The 17,311-nt window shown below is 45.5% G+C and overlaps 1 protein-coding gene across 1 annotated transcript in view; it reads left to right on the top strand.

The window, feature by feature from the left end:
- Window positions 1–457: 457 nt before the first annotated feature.
- syt7a (synaptotagmin VIIa) overlaps window positions 458–17,311 on the top strand; it is a gene marked incomplete at its 5' end in the record, with an annotated part of 61,410 nt that continues 44,556 nt past the window's right edge. Inside the window, one exon of the mRNA XM_083666031.1 lies at window positions 458–491. Within this exon, the coding sequence (XP_083522157.1) occupies window positions 458–491 (34 nt within the window). The remainder of the gene's footprint in view (window positions 492–17,311) is intronic.

The following is a 17,311-nucleotide window of genomic DNA, read 5'->3' as shown; positions in this document are numbered from 1 at the left end:
GCTAGCATGAGTAGGCCTACGCACACATGAATGAATTGAGGAGGAAGCGACAGCATATGGCATCATTGCATCACTGGCGAGCAGGAGCGCATCTGGGCGGCCAAAGGCTTCCCAAGAACACTGTTCAAAAAGCCACTCTACTATTCCCGCGGCTAGCTCTCTCAGCGTCACCGTGCGTGTATGCCTGTGTGTTTGAGAGAGAGAGAGAGAGAAGAGAGAGAGAGAGAGAGAGAGAGAGAGAGAGAGAGAGAGAGAGAGAGAGAGAGAGAGGCTCACAAACTGACTACCTGCTCGATCGCACTGGGAGGATAGGATATTGAAGCACGCGCGCGCACTCTCGCTGAGCAACAAGACAATAAACACCTACAACAAACGAAACCAGAGTTCTCAAGACGCAAGAGGAGTAATAACAATTTGACACAACGCCATCATATAGCCAAGCAGTGAATTTATAGCCATGTATTTGAATAGGGAAGAGGACAATAGCAAAGGTAAGACATTAAAGAATGTCCACTCTTTGGGAGCTCTCCTGTCAGTTTCAAGGTGTGCATTTGCATACCGTGTGCATTGTTTCAGAGGTTATCATAGTTAATCGCTAATATGGGTTGGCATTAACCCTAGGGTCATTGCCACGGACATTCGTTCTCGTTAGTGCATTTTCTAACAACCCATTGTCAATGATATTAATGACATATACATGCTGATGTTTGTGTGTGTCATTGCATACTCTTTACAATGGCATTCATCAGTTCTAAAGGATGCCTAGCAGTAATTCTAACCTTCATTTATTGTTTTAGGACGTGTCATTCTTTCTGAATGTATGATAGCTACTTGTTGTTCGGCAATGTCAGCCGTTGGTGTACGTCCTATGGTTTTCTGACATAAATTCACTTGTAAGGACAGTAAAACACAAGGTCAAAGCCTGTACAATGATGACCAAGTGTGTGTAGGCTATGCATTGCTCTCAAGCAGCCGACATTTGGCAAAAATCAACGTGTTGTAGATTCGCTACGGAAGTGTTATGGGAGAGAGTATAGGCTACAGGCTGAGTAGGGGTAAGATGGGGAAGAGGCATTTATTTGAGTAATCTCTCCCACGTGTTTTTGAGGCGTGATTTCTCATTTACGGGGTGTCCAATGCAATACCCTGTACTCGTGCCCCCCTGCCGTTGCCATATATACCATTAATTCGCTCTGGGGCCAGGGGGTAATTGTAATTACCACCTAAACCTCCAGGTTATACGAATAACACCTGCTGCTACCGAGGGCGAGATAAAGAGCAGAGGAGGGGCGGTTTTTGTTCATTTCCTTTTGATGTGAGATACTGGTCTCATGCACTGACTGATGTCTGCGATACTGTGTAGTAGGTGTGTGTGTATAACCAAACACATATGTGGGGATACAGTCCATGGGATGGATATGTTCCCCAGTAAATGTCTTTGTTACCGAATGGCACCATGAATCCTATGGCTCTGCAAGGTTTGAGATAGAGTAACTCATTCATAACGCCTCAATATCATAAGCGCGATCGGTTATATTTATAATATCGAGCACTAGATAGAACAAACAAAGAGAGATGCTTTTTTGTCCATGTGTGGCAGAATAATAATTATCACGGCATGTGTGGGCATTTCAATATTCGTAATATTACAACTATTACTCTCTTACAAGCCCTGCTTGTCATCTGCACTTACATCTTTGCATCTTCCCTTCGCGTGAGCACGTGGCTCTTTGATTGGCAGATCGGTTGTCTAATTGATAGACTAATTCGTGGGTGATCAGATCCTTCAGCCGGTGGTTCCCTCGCGGCGTGCTCTGGCTTTAGAATTCTCCGCGCGTCTCAAGGTGGAGTAGGAGAGAGAGAGAGAGAGAGAGAGAGAGAGAGAGAGAGAGAGAGAGAGAGAGAGAGAGAGAGAGAGAGAGAGAGAGAGAGAGAGAGATTCGTGGGGCATATCGATTATAGCCCCCGAGAGGATGGACGGGGGCAGAGGAGGACTGGGTTGATCATGTGTGAGCCGGACAATCTCCCCTCTCAACCAATCACAAAGGATAGCTCACTACCTGTTTTTTTTTTATATAGACATAAACTTCAACCAAACTTTTACTATAGAAAATGGTCAAGGTCTGGCTGTAGTCCAAGACAACATTGAATTCGCAGAAGTATTGAATTATATTTGAAGGTTAGATTGCTGGAGAGAAGAATATGTTAGCCTTTTCTTTTCAGGATTCTTTCATTTTGGGTTATTTTGATTACACAATTGAATAACAATAAGAGTCTTTCCAAGGCATCCCAGAGAACTTAATAATAGTACAATACGATTATCAGGCAAGATTGTCAGCCATCAAATGACTGACATTTTTACATTGTTTAGCTATAGGCTACAAAACAATATCCATCACAGGGACATTTATTTGTATATTTCAGTTAATGCTTTCAGTTATTGCTCTGCTTTATTTATTCCTGAGCTGCCTAATAGTCAGCATTTAACCACTTCATATTGTTTAGGATGAGGATCAATGGGTTAAGTGTTGCTGTATGTGTACAGTATGTGATATGATGACAAATGTGTGTGTTTTTGTTGACATATATATGTGATATGTTTTTTTCCTGAACATCATTCTTGTGCGAGATCATCTGGTAAATTCCCTTCCTCAAGAATGCACCATCAGGGGCCCAGGCTACATTGGACCACATGCCCCTCTGGTTGAGTACCTGATGTTCCATAGGGGAGGACGTCTCTGTCCCATTGGATGGAACAGGCAGGTGGTTGTACTGCTGTCAGGATCAGACATTACACTGTTCTACCCACACAAACAGTGCAGTTTGGGCTTTGCAAACAGCTGTGGATATGGCGCTGTGTATGAAATGAAGAGCTTTTCCGCTCCCATCTATTGATTGCTATTTTCATTTATTGGATAAGATTTATTTGTTGGACGGGGGGGGGGGGGGGGGGGGAAGTATTGACTGATGAGAAGGAGGGACAGGTGGAGGACAGGAGAAAAAAGTTCTGGGAGGGGAGGCCCCCTCACTGCCAGTGGAGAGGGGAAGGCAACAGGGCTGATGATTGACTGTTCATGTTTTATTCATGTAATCGTGGTGATCCATGTGAGTGAGAGGTTCTTGCAGTACTGTCATCCAGAGAGGGGGGGGGGGGGGGGGGAAACGTGGCTTTTTGGACTCTGGATGGAAGGCCATCAGGTGACATGCACTTGTCTTACCGTTAGATCTAGTCCAACATTCCTCATGAAAGACAATGTCATCATGATCATCTCGGAAACAGAGGGCAGAGGAACTTTGATTTATGCAAGTACTGTAGTACTCTTTCATCCAGCCTTGTCATGGAGTCACTTATTCTATGGCTACAGGCTTTCAGTGTTCAGAACTGGAACCCTGAAATCAGCTCTGACAACGACCAGATATATAGCAGTTGTATGAGAAGTGATAACAAGGCCAGGTTCAATATTGATTTAAGTTTTAGGATTGAAGGGTTTAGGATTGAGTCAATGCTCTGACCCAGCCCACCAAGCAAAATGAAGAAACATTTGGCATGGAGAGCCGTCATTCAGATCCAGTCAGTCAGATAGGCATTATATTTTTTGGTTAGCTTTTGGATCTACAGAAAGTGTAGGCTTCATGCAACTTACTGCTCGCTGACTCGTGTAAAAGGCTGAATGATATTAAACCTCAGTGATCCAGAGCAAGGAGCACAAGCAGTGAGTAAAGCGTCTTTGTGGGTTTAAAGCAATCATTCAGTATTTCACAGTGATGGCAAAATGTCTACGTTTGGGGCAGTGTTATGATGATTCTTGGTATACAACCAAATACATCAAAGGCTCTTCCTTGCAAAATAAATTAAATGGAAATAGGGATGGATATCTGTGGAGGAGCTTTAATATGGTGTGAAGTTTAGTTTCAGCTGAAGATGGTGAGTTCTTAGCCCCTTTGTTATTATTGCCCTGTATAAATTGATGATGTCCCCCCACTTCATGGTTATTTTGCTAATGTAAAATTGGAAATAATTTGCTGAATAGCTGTGGTGGTCCTCTAATGTCCATGTCTGTTTGGGCAAGATGAATTGCAATAGAGGGGGACAAGGGTGGTGATGGCAAAGCTCTGAATATGGGCTTAGCTCTTTTATTGAACCAGTCTCCATGTCTGGGGTTGGAGATAATAAGAAGGATTATCAAAGTTATCTACTCATATCCTACTCATGTCCTGGCACCTAATATTGTCTAGTATATAAAACCCTTACCAGGTTCTCTGGCAACCTGTCATATACAGTGCATGGTTCAGTTTCTGGGCATTTGATATTTATGAAAGTGTGAAAATACTCCTACAGCATGTTTTGTAACAGATTGCAGGTCATATTGTACTAATTTAAAAGCTATTGCTTCCAATCAGAGATATTAAAGGTTAATTCATAGAGATAGATAGATATTTCAGAGAGATACTACTATGGGGTTAAATGCTCAGATTTATCATACAGATTGATGCTAGGAATTAAGCTGTGGGGAAAATCTCAAGGATCACTGAAGTCAGAGGATTACCGTACAACAGTTTGACAGAGGTAATTAGAGCCTTTTATATGAACACCTGCATGAAACAGGCTTTGGACCTGCTGTTACACTGTTCTGCTAAGAGAGTCAGACACAGGTCCCAGTGAAATAAGCCATAACAGGGGATTTGAGTAAAGCCTAATCACATATCGAATCACAAGATAATTGAGGAGAAGAGCATGAGCGTTCTACTTTGTTTTTACTCTGCTTTTAGAAGAAAAAAAGCTTTCTGATTATTAGGTGAGAGGTACTAGAAAGAGTGACTGGCTTTGTTATGTTTTTATTTCTAAACCAATATCGATGACAATCACCAATTATGATCATGTTATCCATTGATTTCATAAACACACAGGCAAAACCGGTCGATTTACAGTATACAAGAAAAATGCTTCTATCAAAAGTATTCATTTGACCCCATCATCATGTGAAACGGTCAGAGTCTGACCTTTCTATAGCCTATCGTAATTGTATCATCGTATCATGCTAATCATGTTTCATCACTCGTCGATCCAAACCTTTGAGCATTAACCAGTCTTCCTATGACATCCTTGAAACCACGGGGCTGGAGTTATATTTATGGTGTGCTGCTTCTCTCTGCTCACTGGCTGACGGGGGAGGGGAGGTCTCTCACTTCTCATTTTTCTGCCATCTTCTGTCCCTTTCTCTTCCTCTGTCTCCTCTGGGTCGGAAGAAAAGATGATACTGTTGAAACAGCATGAGAGGAGAAGGGAGATAGAAAGAGAGAGAGAGAGAGAGAGAGTGAGAGACAGAGAGAGAGACAGGCAATGGGTTAGAAGGAGGATTGAGAAAGGAGGAGAGTAAAGATGGAGAGAAAGGATCTGAGGGAGGGAGGGTGGGAGGAAGGGAGAAAGAAAGAACGTGCCCTGGAGTGCTAGCCTGTCAAGGTCACACAGAGGAGAGGAGGCCCTGTGTGTGTATACAGTATATATACTGTATGTGTGTGTGTGTGTGTGTGTGTGTGTATATATACAGTATATATACTGTATGTGTGTGTGTATGTGTGGGTTTGCGTGTGTGTACGTGCGTATGTGTGATGGAGGGAGAGGGAAAAGCAGGGGAAGAGGGAGGCCTACATAGTGAAGGGTGAAAGGGAGGTGACAGCTAATTGGTTTTGCTGTAAAAGATAGAGGATGTTTATGGAGAGGGAGGGAGGGAGAAAAGGAGGCCTGAAATAGGCCACAAAGCAATTTCATACTGTATTCTATGCTATTCTATCACTTTATTTCAGATGGAGATAATGGATGGGTATTTCCCCAATGTAGCTGTCACTTCAAGCCTATTTGACTTTGATTGAATTAATACTAAAGCGGGCAGGGGTATTGTTGATGTGTGTGGTCACATGGTCATTCATGTGTGTATTTAATAAATGCAGACATGCATGCTGTTATGTAACCATTCAGGCCTTGAATGCTACGGCCCCATAGTGCTGAGACATGGCTGTCTCCTTCTCTCTGGTTTGTTTTTCCTCATCCTCCTTTCTCCTCAGTGACCATCTTCCTCCCCAGCTACAGGACATAATTCTGCCGCCTCGCCACTTTCCTCCTTCACAACATTTTGCCATAACAAGTCTGTTTAGGGGAGTAAAACAAGAATTGGAGGCGAGATACACAAACTGAACACAAGCTGAAAGGAGATACTAGTTCAACATCAGGATACAGTATGTGCAACTGTCGGAAATCCCCCTATGCAGCCGGTAAGCTTTGATTAGGGAAATTGTGTGAGAGGGAGTGCATTGTGGATGTACGCGCCTGTCACATCAGGATCAAGCTCTTGGATGACGGATAGATCTTTTAATCAGTTAGTCTGGGGAAATGTAGGAAGATCTCCTGGAGATGTGACTGTACACTGGAGTGTGTCTTTGACGGTGCTGTACTGTACAGTCTGTGTCCTATATGCATCTCACACACTCCACCATGAGAGGGAGTAGAAGTGTGTGAACTCTGTGGTTGCCATAGTGTTCTCTATGTGGAGCACGAGGGTGATGATGTCAGAGATTCTGTGTGGAATGGATGTGGTATTGTGCTCTGTTATCTTGCAGGAGCAGCCGTGTGTTGAGTGAAGATAAACATGTGCTGACTTGGTGTCTGTGGGGTCACAGGTTCAAAGTGGTTGCCCAGAAGAGGTCATGCCCTGATCTTTGGCCGTGTAGGATGTTTTAGTTTGAAGACTGTGTTTTTGTATTTGCAGTGTAGGCAATGGCATTCAGGATAGAGATGATTTTGCTCCATTTTCTTGCGACAGGCTGGTCCTATGTTAAATATGCTGTTGTATTGCTTGTTTCAAGACTGTATGTTCTTGGATTTGGCTGGTGTGTGTGTTTCTTGGTATTTAGTAAAATGTGTGTGATTCTGTGTGTGCTGGTATCTGGCAAAGTAGTGAGACTGACAGATTGTGCTGTATGAATGCCATCTCCTCAGCTTGGCTGCCTGTTCATTCCTCCCTCCCTCCCTCCCTCCTTCCCTCCTTCCTCTCCTCCTCCCTACATATCATCCCCCCATTACCCTGCTTCAGTGATGACCAGCAGGGCAGATGGGAGTTTTCCCTCATCCTTCTTATCTAGCCATGGAGGCTTTCTGGATTTCCTCCGTTCAGCGTTCCATACCTCCAACTAAAGGGCGGCTGGTGGAGGCAGAAATCAAAGGACGGGCTCATTGTAATGCACGGAATGGAATGACGTGTTTGATACCATAGCTCATTCCATTCCGTGCAATAAAACAAGCCTGTCCTCTGATTTCTACTTCCACCAGCCTCCCCTGCTGATACAGCAGCATTTTCCAGCCATGTCTCCTCTCTGTGCTACCCAGCTCTAGAGGGCCTTCTGAACGAGGGAAGGTAGCTTTGACAGTATGAGGTTAGACCTTGTAGAGATGCTAAGCCAGTGCTATGTATTTCTATGCATTCCACTCGTTTATTACAAGCTGTGAGGAAAACAGAGGCGAGAGAGGAGAGAGAGGAAAGAGAGGGAGCGAGGGAAATAGGTGGTGAGGGGTAGAGAGAGTAAATCGAAAGAGAGGGTTTTGTGGATAGGTGTAGATAAGAGGGGATGGGGGGGTGAGTGGAAAGGTGATGGTAGAAGTAGAGAGAGAGGGATGGGGGTTACTGGAGAGGTGGCTGTAGATGGAGAGAGAGAGAGAGGGATGAGGATGAGTGGAGATGTGGTGGTAGATGGAGAGAGAGAGAGAGAGGGATGGGGGTTACTGGAGAGGTGGCTGTAGATGGAGAGAGAGAGAGAGGGATGAGGATGAGTGGAGATGTGGTGGTAGATGGAGAGAGAGGGATGGGGTTAGTGGAGAGGTGGCTGTCGATGGAGAGAGAGAGAGAGGGATGGGGTTACTGGAGAGGTGGTGGTAGATGGATTGAGAGGGATGGGGGTTACTGGAGAGGTGGCGGTAGATGGAGAGAGAGAGAGAGGGATGGGGGTTACTGGAGAGGTGGTGGTAGATGGAGAGAGAGGGATGGGGTTAGTGGAGAGGTGGCTGTCGATGGAGAGAGAGGGAGAGAGGGATGTCCAGACGGAGTGTTTTCACACTCTTGCTTTTGATCAGAGCCAAGACGGCAGACGAACCATTTTGAGCTGAACATAGCAGCAGGCCTATGATCTTAAAGCTATATTTCATACTGAGAAAGTAGAATATTACTGTACATGATCCTTCTGTAGATCAAGCTCATTGTAATGCATGGAATAGAGTGAGGAATGGGATTCCTCATTTCGTTCCATGGTGTTTGATCCCATTCCTCATTACAATGAGCCCGTCCTCTGATTTCTACCTCCACCAGCCTCCTCTGTAGATGATAACAGATATCCATATTCATATTAATATTAATGTGAGAATAGACCAACAACCAATCATTGTTTGGCATCATCATTGCAGTATATATAAAGGTAGATCTATACTTTGGGTAAATGAGGACTTTTCGCCTGCTGGCTGCTTGTAGGGCCCGGATAGAGTTCCTTGGAGAGACATGAAGCAGTAAAGGGGAGAGGAGAGAGAGGGGGACAGGAGGGAGAGGAGAGGAGGACAGGAGGGAGAGGAGAGGAGAGGAGAGGAGAGGAGAGGAGAGGAGAGGAGAGGAGAGGAGAGGAGAGGAGAGGAGGAGAGAAAGGAGGGCAGGAGGGAGAGGGGGACAGGAGGGAGAGGAGGGAGAGGTGGACAGGAGGGAGAGGAGGGAGAGGGGGACAGGAGGGAGAGAGGGGAGAGGAGAGGAGAGAGAGGAGAACAGGAGGGGGAGGGGGACAGGAGGGAGAGGAGGGAGAGGGGGGAGAGGAGGAAGAGGAAGGACTAGGGAGTAATGGTCCTCGGCTGGAGGAACAGATTAACATCTGTGAAAAGCTGACACACACACCTACACACACACACACGACAGCAACCTACAGTCACGCATCTCCAAATACAGACACGGATCCATGCAATTGGTCAGGCGGAGAAGATTGCAAAACCAGGTGGAAACCAACACCTTGAGAGGAATCCTGAATCTCTGACTAACACATGGCCGAGGCAAGGCAAACCCAACCAGGTTTGCAGGGGCCAGGGGGTGAAAACATGTACCAACATACGGCATAATAGTGGGTGAGGGAATACACAAACAGACATTCCGTTACAGATGGTTCCTATACAGGGGGTAAAGCATAGAATGACAGCCGCTTACTGTTCACATGAACAAATACCCGTTGAGATGTCAACAAGGAGGGAAACGTCAGTCAGTAGCATCAGTAGCATATGGAACACCAGTGATATCGTGAGATGGTGAGACAGGCATGCTAATAAAAAACCATAAAGTACACATACACAACGCCTTTACATTTACCTTCATGGCATTTAGCAGACGCCTTTATCCAAAGCGGCTTACAACAAATACATTTGTTTCAGTAAGTGAATCAGTCATCATAAGATAAAGTAATCAATGCTTGGACCAGGGGCCATAGGCAGTCATGTGCAGCCATAGGCAGTCACAATGCTAGAAGAAGGCCTTCTGGCTGAAAAGCCAGGTGAACCCCCCAGCCGTGAAAGAGTGAGGTACCTGTGGCATGGGCCTTGAGAGACATTCTCGATCCGTATCGTATTTTTCTCCCATCTCTCACACCGGCCTGTATCGCTGTTTTTGTTGCCCTGCTTGATCCCCCCACACTGGTCGTCTCACTCATTGGGGGTTGTGAGCTTTTCAATTAGTGTTTGCCTTGGCAGCAGTGTGACTTGGTGCAGCCGGGAGAGCACGGTGAATTGGAAGCTGAGCAATTGTGCATGCATGAGAGTGAGCTGAGGGGAGCTTAGCCCCGGACTCAGCAGAGCCCAGACACACCAGATTGGGCTGGCTTGCCCAAGCAGTACATTTCTGATTGGTCCGGGCTTCAAAGGAGAAGCATGCCTTTAGTAGTGTTGGTCCACACATCTGGTGTAAACGAGGCAGCCAAGCGGGACTCAGGCGTCGCTCACAATCACTTGAGCCTAATGCGCGGGAGGCTGGCGGTGGTAGGAATCGGAGGACGGGCTCGTAAGGCATGGAATGGAATGAGGAATGGTATCAAACACACGTTTGATACCATTCCTCATTGATACCATTCCTCATTCCATTCCATGCATTACAACGAGCCCGTCCTCCGATTTCTACCTCCACCAGCCTCTGCTGACTAATGTATATGAGTGTTTGAAAGAGCTCTGTATAGTGCAGGTCAAATTTCATGTCAGCTTATTCAGTAATTAACTCGGAAGAGTCCTGAGTCCATTCTCAATGATTATGGCTGTTGTTCTATAGATCTGCCACTGATACGCTCAATGAGTTGTGAAAGAGGGAGAGTTACACACCCTGACAGTTCTGACTGTGGACATTATTTCGATATTTGGTCATTCACTATAAAGTCTATTTGCCCAGAGACTTGGCATACACACACACACACACACACACACACACACACACACACACACACACACACACACACACACACACACACACACACACACACACACACACACACACACACACAGACACACAGACACAGACACTTGCACAAGCAAACAAAGAAATCTTGACACTGGAGTCCCATGGTGTGTTTCATGGGCTCAGGATGTTTGGGGACTGGCTGGATCCTGCTGCACAGCCTGGAAAGGCAAACAAACACGTCAAACACACACACCTCGCAACATGCTCTAATCCATCCCAGCTCTGCTCACTCACCACCAACACAAATGGTTACATAACCGTGAGAAGCCTGCATGCCGAAAAATCACTATATGGTCATTGTCATGCTAATATGATCTGGGTGGTGACTACACAGTGCATTCTGCCATGGTGTTTATCTTCCCTGTGTTTAGCTGTGGAGAGGTGGATTGGTTTCCTCTTTTGGCATCTCGTACATGTGATCCTCTCTGAATACGAGTACTTTGTATCCCAGCCTCGTGACCCTCCCTGAAGAGAGATGAAACAGAAAAGCAGAAACTGGCTCCAGTGGTTAATTGAATCATATATGATATGCATGTATGTAACCCATGCATAGGAGGTTAGAGGTCAGAGTGACTGGCTCTCTGCCTCTTTCTGTGTCCCTCCTGGGGGAACATTCGTTCCTCTTGTCTCTCAGTCCATTGCACTCTCCAATACTCTGCTTAATTACAGAGAAAAGGAGGGAGGAGGGAGGAGGGAGGAGGGAGGAGGGGAGATTGATACGGGGAGAATGGAGCAAAAGGCAGAGAAATGGCAGGAGAGGCTTAAAGCAAATGAACTGGTTGCTGAGAAAGGGTGAAATGGAGAGCTTCAACATCAACATTAAACAAATGATAGAGAAAGCGAGAGAGAGAGAGAGAGAGAAAGAGAGAGAGAGAGAGAGAGGTGTGTGAGAGAGAATGTTGTAATTGGGATTGTTTTTTTGGGAAGAGCATGTGTTTATTCCTAAGAAAAAAACAATTAATATTTGATGATGGCTGCACTATAAGAGCCCTCCCACTGGGTAGCGTGGCTGACACACTTTGGCATCTAGCACATCATTCATGTGTTGTGATTGACAGGCATGTGTCTCAGAGCTCCTCCAGACAGCCTTTTCCCACTTGGACCAGCTGACGAACATCATTACAGTGTGTTCACATAGAAGCCTATATAGGCTCTATATAGATAGACCAGCTGTATTGATAGGAAACACACTAAGAGACAACACACTCATGTATAAAACATCTCTCACTCCAAGGATGCATTATGCACCAAAGGGACCTACTGTACTGTATTGTACAGATAATGTACCTTATGCATTTCTGTTCACTATATATTCATATATACTTTATGTTTTGTGTATGTGACACAGGCCTATTATTTCTATTTCGAGTTATATTGTTATATTTATTCAGAAACAAAAACTGTGTCCTTCCTTAAGTCTCTTCATGAGAGTGGGAATATTATCAGACAGTTTTGCTCCTGGCTCAAGCTCTCAGAGCAGAAGACAACCTCCCCACACAACCTTCTATTTCAGTCCAAATCCCTGATAAACATGATCCCGCTCTCCTTTACTGCCGCTGAAATATTAATACAATGTAATAGGCTATTTGTATTAAATATTCATTCTGTGTAATATTTTCATTTCATAAACCCTCGATCAGTATGACTCTCTATTACCTTGAGCTGAAGACAGAGAGGGGCGGGGGGGTGTTGGGGGGGGGGACTGGGGGGAAGAGGAGGAGATGGGATGAGTAGTGGAGGGGAGGAAGAGGGGAGAGAGAGAAGGAGTTGAGAGGAAAGATAGACAGATTTTTGAAGGCCACTTGTGTCCTGCTGGCTGTTCCACTTTCCAAAAGCATGCTTTTATTCCCCCTCGTCATCACAGCCCTCTCCCTTTTCCCTCTGCCACTTCCTGACGATTGCGCGCTGTTTACAGTACGGCGTAGTGTCATGTGCTCCCAGTCAGACAGCTTTGGCAGCCTGGCCATACACCATCATACATTCACTCAGGATCCTTGAGGGTGGGTGACTGTGTGTGGGCCATGTGTAGGGTGAGACAGGTGACTGTGTGTTGGCCATGTGTAGGGTGAGACAGGTGACTGGAGAAAGGCCATGTGTAGGGTGGGAGTGAGACAGGTGACTGTGTGTTGGCCATGTGCAGGGTGGGAGTGAGAGAAGTGACAGTAGAAAGGTCATGTGCAAGATGACAGTGAGACAGGTGACTGTAGAAAGGCCATGTGCAGAGTGAGAGTGAGACAGGTGACTGTAGAAAGGCTACGTGCAGAGCGAGAGTGAGACAGGTGACTGTAGAAAGGCTAAGTGCAGAGCGAGAGAGTCAAGGGGAGAACAAGGGGAAGACAATGACACACAATACAAGTTGTTATAGACAGAGAGAGAGGTGGAGAGAGGGATAGCCTAGATGAAAAGAAAAAGAGAACTATAGAAATGTTAGAGGTGTGAGATGTGCTCAGAGCTCGGCTGCCCCATTGTGATTGGATCCCTTATTGAAACAGAGCATGGAGTTTCTCATGGAGGCCGTGGCCTAGTTCTGGCAGGGGTCTGGGGTTAACTAGAGAGGTCTGCAGGCCAAAACACCCACACTCTCCCAGTACCTCCCTCAGCCAGCATGGACATGGACAGTCTGCTCTCCCTTGTTCCTTCTCCTCAGCCAGCATAGCCTGGAGGTACTGCAGGGCAAGCCCCTTCTATTTGATTTCTGAACCGCGACACGCTAATCCTATTCTTGGATACCGCCTATCAAACAAAGGTTTGCACAATCACCTCGACCCCCAAGCTGCAGGAATGGGAGAGACATTGTTTATCTCATGTTGAGCTAGCCTGTCCCTTCCCCCCTGTACAGTGTTACATCATCTGTGTACTACTACAACTCATCCAGGTCCAGGAACATTGTGGAAGTGACATTTGTCATTTCACTGGTCACTTGATGACATACTATACTGAAGGGTATGGTACTGATGACTGAATCTCTAATTTCCTCTTCTTCCTTTCCCTCCCTTCCTGTTACATCCCACATCCCATCCTCTGCTTCTTTGAATCTCATCCTACGCAGGAATCCTCCAGAACAGCTTGGTGAATCACCCTGCATCCACTGGCTGAGCATTCAAACAATTACACACGCTTGGGGCTAGCACTGTGTCGCTGGTACCTAAACACAAATAGGCACAGACACACACACATCCCATTTGCTCTGTATATCAATGAGTGTTTACCAGGATAATAACGTTAGCCACAGTACATATCCCCATTAGACTGGATTGAAGGGGTTTTACCAGAATAAGGCCGTTAGCCTGCGAATGGCAAGTGATTTGAGAATATAAAGTGGTGTGTTTCGCCTCAGAGTTGCAGCTCGTTTCAGGAAGAAGTAGCATATTTGACCCAAATATTTACTCGTCGTCATTCTTACATGCGTGGAATTTCATCATGCTTGTTGTTCCCCTCACAGTGCCAGTGACTTATATCCTTAGAGGCTTTCTAACGTGTTACAAATCCCAATGTGACCAGACCACAGCCTCTGGGGGTTCTGACTAGCCAGAGATTCAGGCCCAGTAGGATAGCCAGTACCTACTGTACCTGGTGTTGAATATGGAGGAATATTGTCTGATGCAGATACAACAACAGCCTCTGTTTGGAAACATTTCCCAGATAGCTTTGTGTTTTAAATACCCCTTGAATGGGCTTAAAGGTCACGCTGCATACAAATCACATCGCTCCCGTTTGTTTGTTTTTTTGACTAAACAGATGCAGAGACCTCAGCAGCTGTGAGGCCGCCTCAGTAGGAACCGTGAATCTTTGTGCATTGCTTTTGCTCCATTACATTTTGTTTGGAAACATTGCTTTGTGGAGGGAATTCATAAATCTTCAACCTTGGTTAATAAGCTTTTTCCTTTTTGTTTTTTTGTTCCAACTTCTCTGAATATCCTTCAATGTTCATCAAGGCAAGGTTATTTATTTTTTTAAGAGGATAGGTTGAGTCATTCACAGATTTTATAATTAAAGACAATTATACATCTATTTCACTTTCAAATACAGTATGCTGTATATCTTCTTCAATGATTATGCAGAACACATCAAACCTCTCATCTGTCCTAGTCTCTCACCCCCACGACCTCCTCCTAGTGCCCCCACGGTCACGTCCACAGCAGTTAGCCAAATTGCATCCTCCTCTGGATGCCTCCTCGTTGTTTTAGGGTGACAATGTCAAGTAGGTGTGAGGGCTGTACATGTTACACTGCTTCATGCTACTGGCTAAGCCTGCCACTAATTGTCTCCTGGCCTGTCAACCAGCCAGGTGGATGGGATATAGAATAAGGGAATGTTGAGTAGAGCTGTGATGTGCCGTATGTTGTCACTTTATGCTATGTACATGTGATACTAACAGACTGCAGAAACAGCACAGCACTGTACTGTAGCACCAATGTCAAGGTTGTCTCTCAACAGTGTCCCTCAGTATACCATTAAATATGTATTAGGTAAGAAATTAAAGTATGACGCAAGACTAAAATGTCCTCAGGTGGTAGAGTAATTGAGTTAATATGAAAGGAAAATTACAGCCCACTCCCTGCACAAGTGGGGGCCATGGGGAATGGTAGTCGTGGAAAACTATATTTCCCATGTGTACTTGAGTGTAACCTCCTGCAAGCAACCAGCTGTGCTGCGCTGTCAATAACTTTCAGCCAGCTGGGTGTTACCCAGCTGTAAATTGTTGACAGTTATACAAGCAAACACATCAATAGGCTGAAAAGCAATAGGCAAGCCTGAAGGTCTGGTACAAGATTGACCCATTTTAGTGAAGCACATGCTGGGGTGTACTTTCAGCCGGCAAATAAACGGCGCAAAGTCCAAACAAAGGCATATTGGCAATTTGTGTTGGCGGTAACAGGCGGAATTACCACAGCGCTGGAACGCTGTCTCGCCTGCGCTCAGGTGGGTGGAGTAGCGGTGAAAGGGGCGTGTTCACAACGATGACAAGGTCAAGTGCTATCAGTTGCTGAAAAATTCTCGCCTTGAAAATAGCGCTAATATTTCAGACACACCCCTAGCGCCAGCGCCAACGCCCCCATCTGCATTTGCGCTAAGACTTAAAATAGAGCCTGCTATGTTTACTGTAGGTACCTTGGGGTTGCTGCCTGCAAGAACTGACACTGAGTATATTCCTTGTATTTTAAATTCAGAATCAATATATTTTTCAAATATACAGTTATGAATCACACTACAGAGGAGGAGAATGTAATTGAAAAAAGATGGTGCTGCATACTGTATTTCCCTAACCTTCATTGTCCTCTCTGTGACATTATCCCATTCAAATAAGGGCTATTTTTTGTCCTGGCTCTCCTCCTGGAGCCTGTGCTGAAAGGGGCCTTTAAATCTCCCCCTGATAGTGAGGACACGGCTGGCCCTGAGGCATGGGCTCTCAGTATACAGCTCTGAAGAGGAAGAGATCAGCCCAACCAGAGGGGCGCTTCACTGTTAATGCACATCTACAGTGGGAGGAGAGAGGACACCTGGAGTCACAGGGGCCAGCAGCTACATCAGATACAGAAAGGAGCCAGAGTGAACAAACATAATGCAACCCAGAGCAGACAGACTGTTCTATGTCAGAGTAAATTACAGCTTTCGATGCCTTTTGTACCGACAAAGACATGACCTATCATTTTTCTCCACAGGAACCCCCCCCCCCCCCCATTTCTATTCCCCTGCATACAGTAGCTGTCACCCATGCACATCACCACACTCTTCTCTTTCCAACTGGTGACACCAGATCTGGGAGAAGGTTGTGATTAGAGGGAGTGATCCGCCACCACACTGGTGACAGTGACAGGTACAGTACAGTAACCAGTTAGGCAGTCTGAGGAGAAGCTTCTCCATAGCTGTAACTAGCTAGGATCAGGGGCGCCACACACACATCGACACATTGACTACACCCTTACTCACACACCATATGGGAGGCCTGCCTTTTACTGGCTGCTTGCTTTATGGACTCCAAAGGCAGACAAGTTCAGCTGGGCTGTGGCCCAGTCAATACACCATCCCAGAGCTAGGGGCCTGGGTTAACTGGATCCTGGGGTTTTACTGCTCGGCATGTCCGGCCCACTAATAAAGCGCTCTTTACAGGGACTCTTTAATTGAATGAACCAAGGCAGAGGTAGAGGCCTCCAGGTAGTCATTAATCTACAGTCATTTGTTTATGGCAAGTCTAGTCTGTCTGGCTGGCTTGGAAGTGAACTCTGGTGTATGTGTGTGTGTGTGTGTGTGTGTGTGTGTGTGTGTATTCATGTATTTCGGGAATTGGATATGAATATTTGTGTATAAACTGATTGTGATTTGTGATTTCATTGGAAGAACCATGTGCCCAGACTGAATGGATTTTTTTTATCAAAAGAGTAGCTATTCAATTAAACTTGCACTTGTGCTGCCAATACTTTAATTACATCCTCAATAATTGTTTTCTTATTTTTGACGAAGAAGAATATTTCGACTATTACCTTTGGATGCCTTTTGTTTGTACAGATTGCTGTGTTCATACCGGAAGCTCAGGATGCAGGGATGCTCACATACACACAGAAAGACATGTCTCTGCCTCTTCCCCGCGGCAGACTCCAATTGACTTTCACTGGGATTAGATTTCATAATTCCACCCACACCATACATCACAACCATCCAAGACATCTTTGTCTTTGTTGATGTCACAAGCACTGAGCTGTTGATGTGGGCAGATGGGGACTGTAGGCCTGTGTGCATATGCACAAGCTTCACAAATTGTTCCTCAATAGCATTACAGTTGACTCCCTCTTCCTTCA

Source organism: Argentina silus (genome assembly GCF_951799395.1).
Source record: "Argentina silus genome assembly, chromosome: 3".
Lineage (NCBI taxonomy): Eukaryota > Metazoa > Chordata > Actinopteri > Argentiniformes > Argentinidae > Argentina > Argentina silus.
The sequence above is the reverse complement of the archived record's forward strand: the minus strand, read 5'-3'. Positions and strand labels throughout refer to the sequence as shown.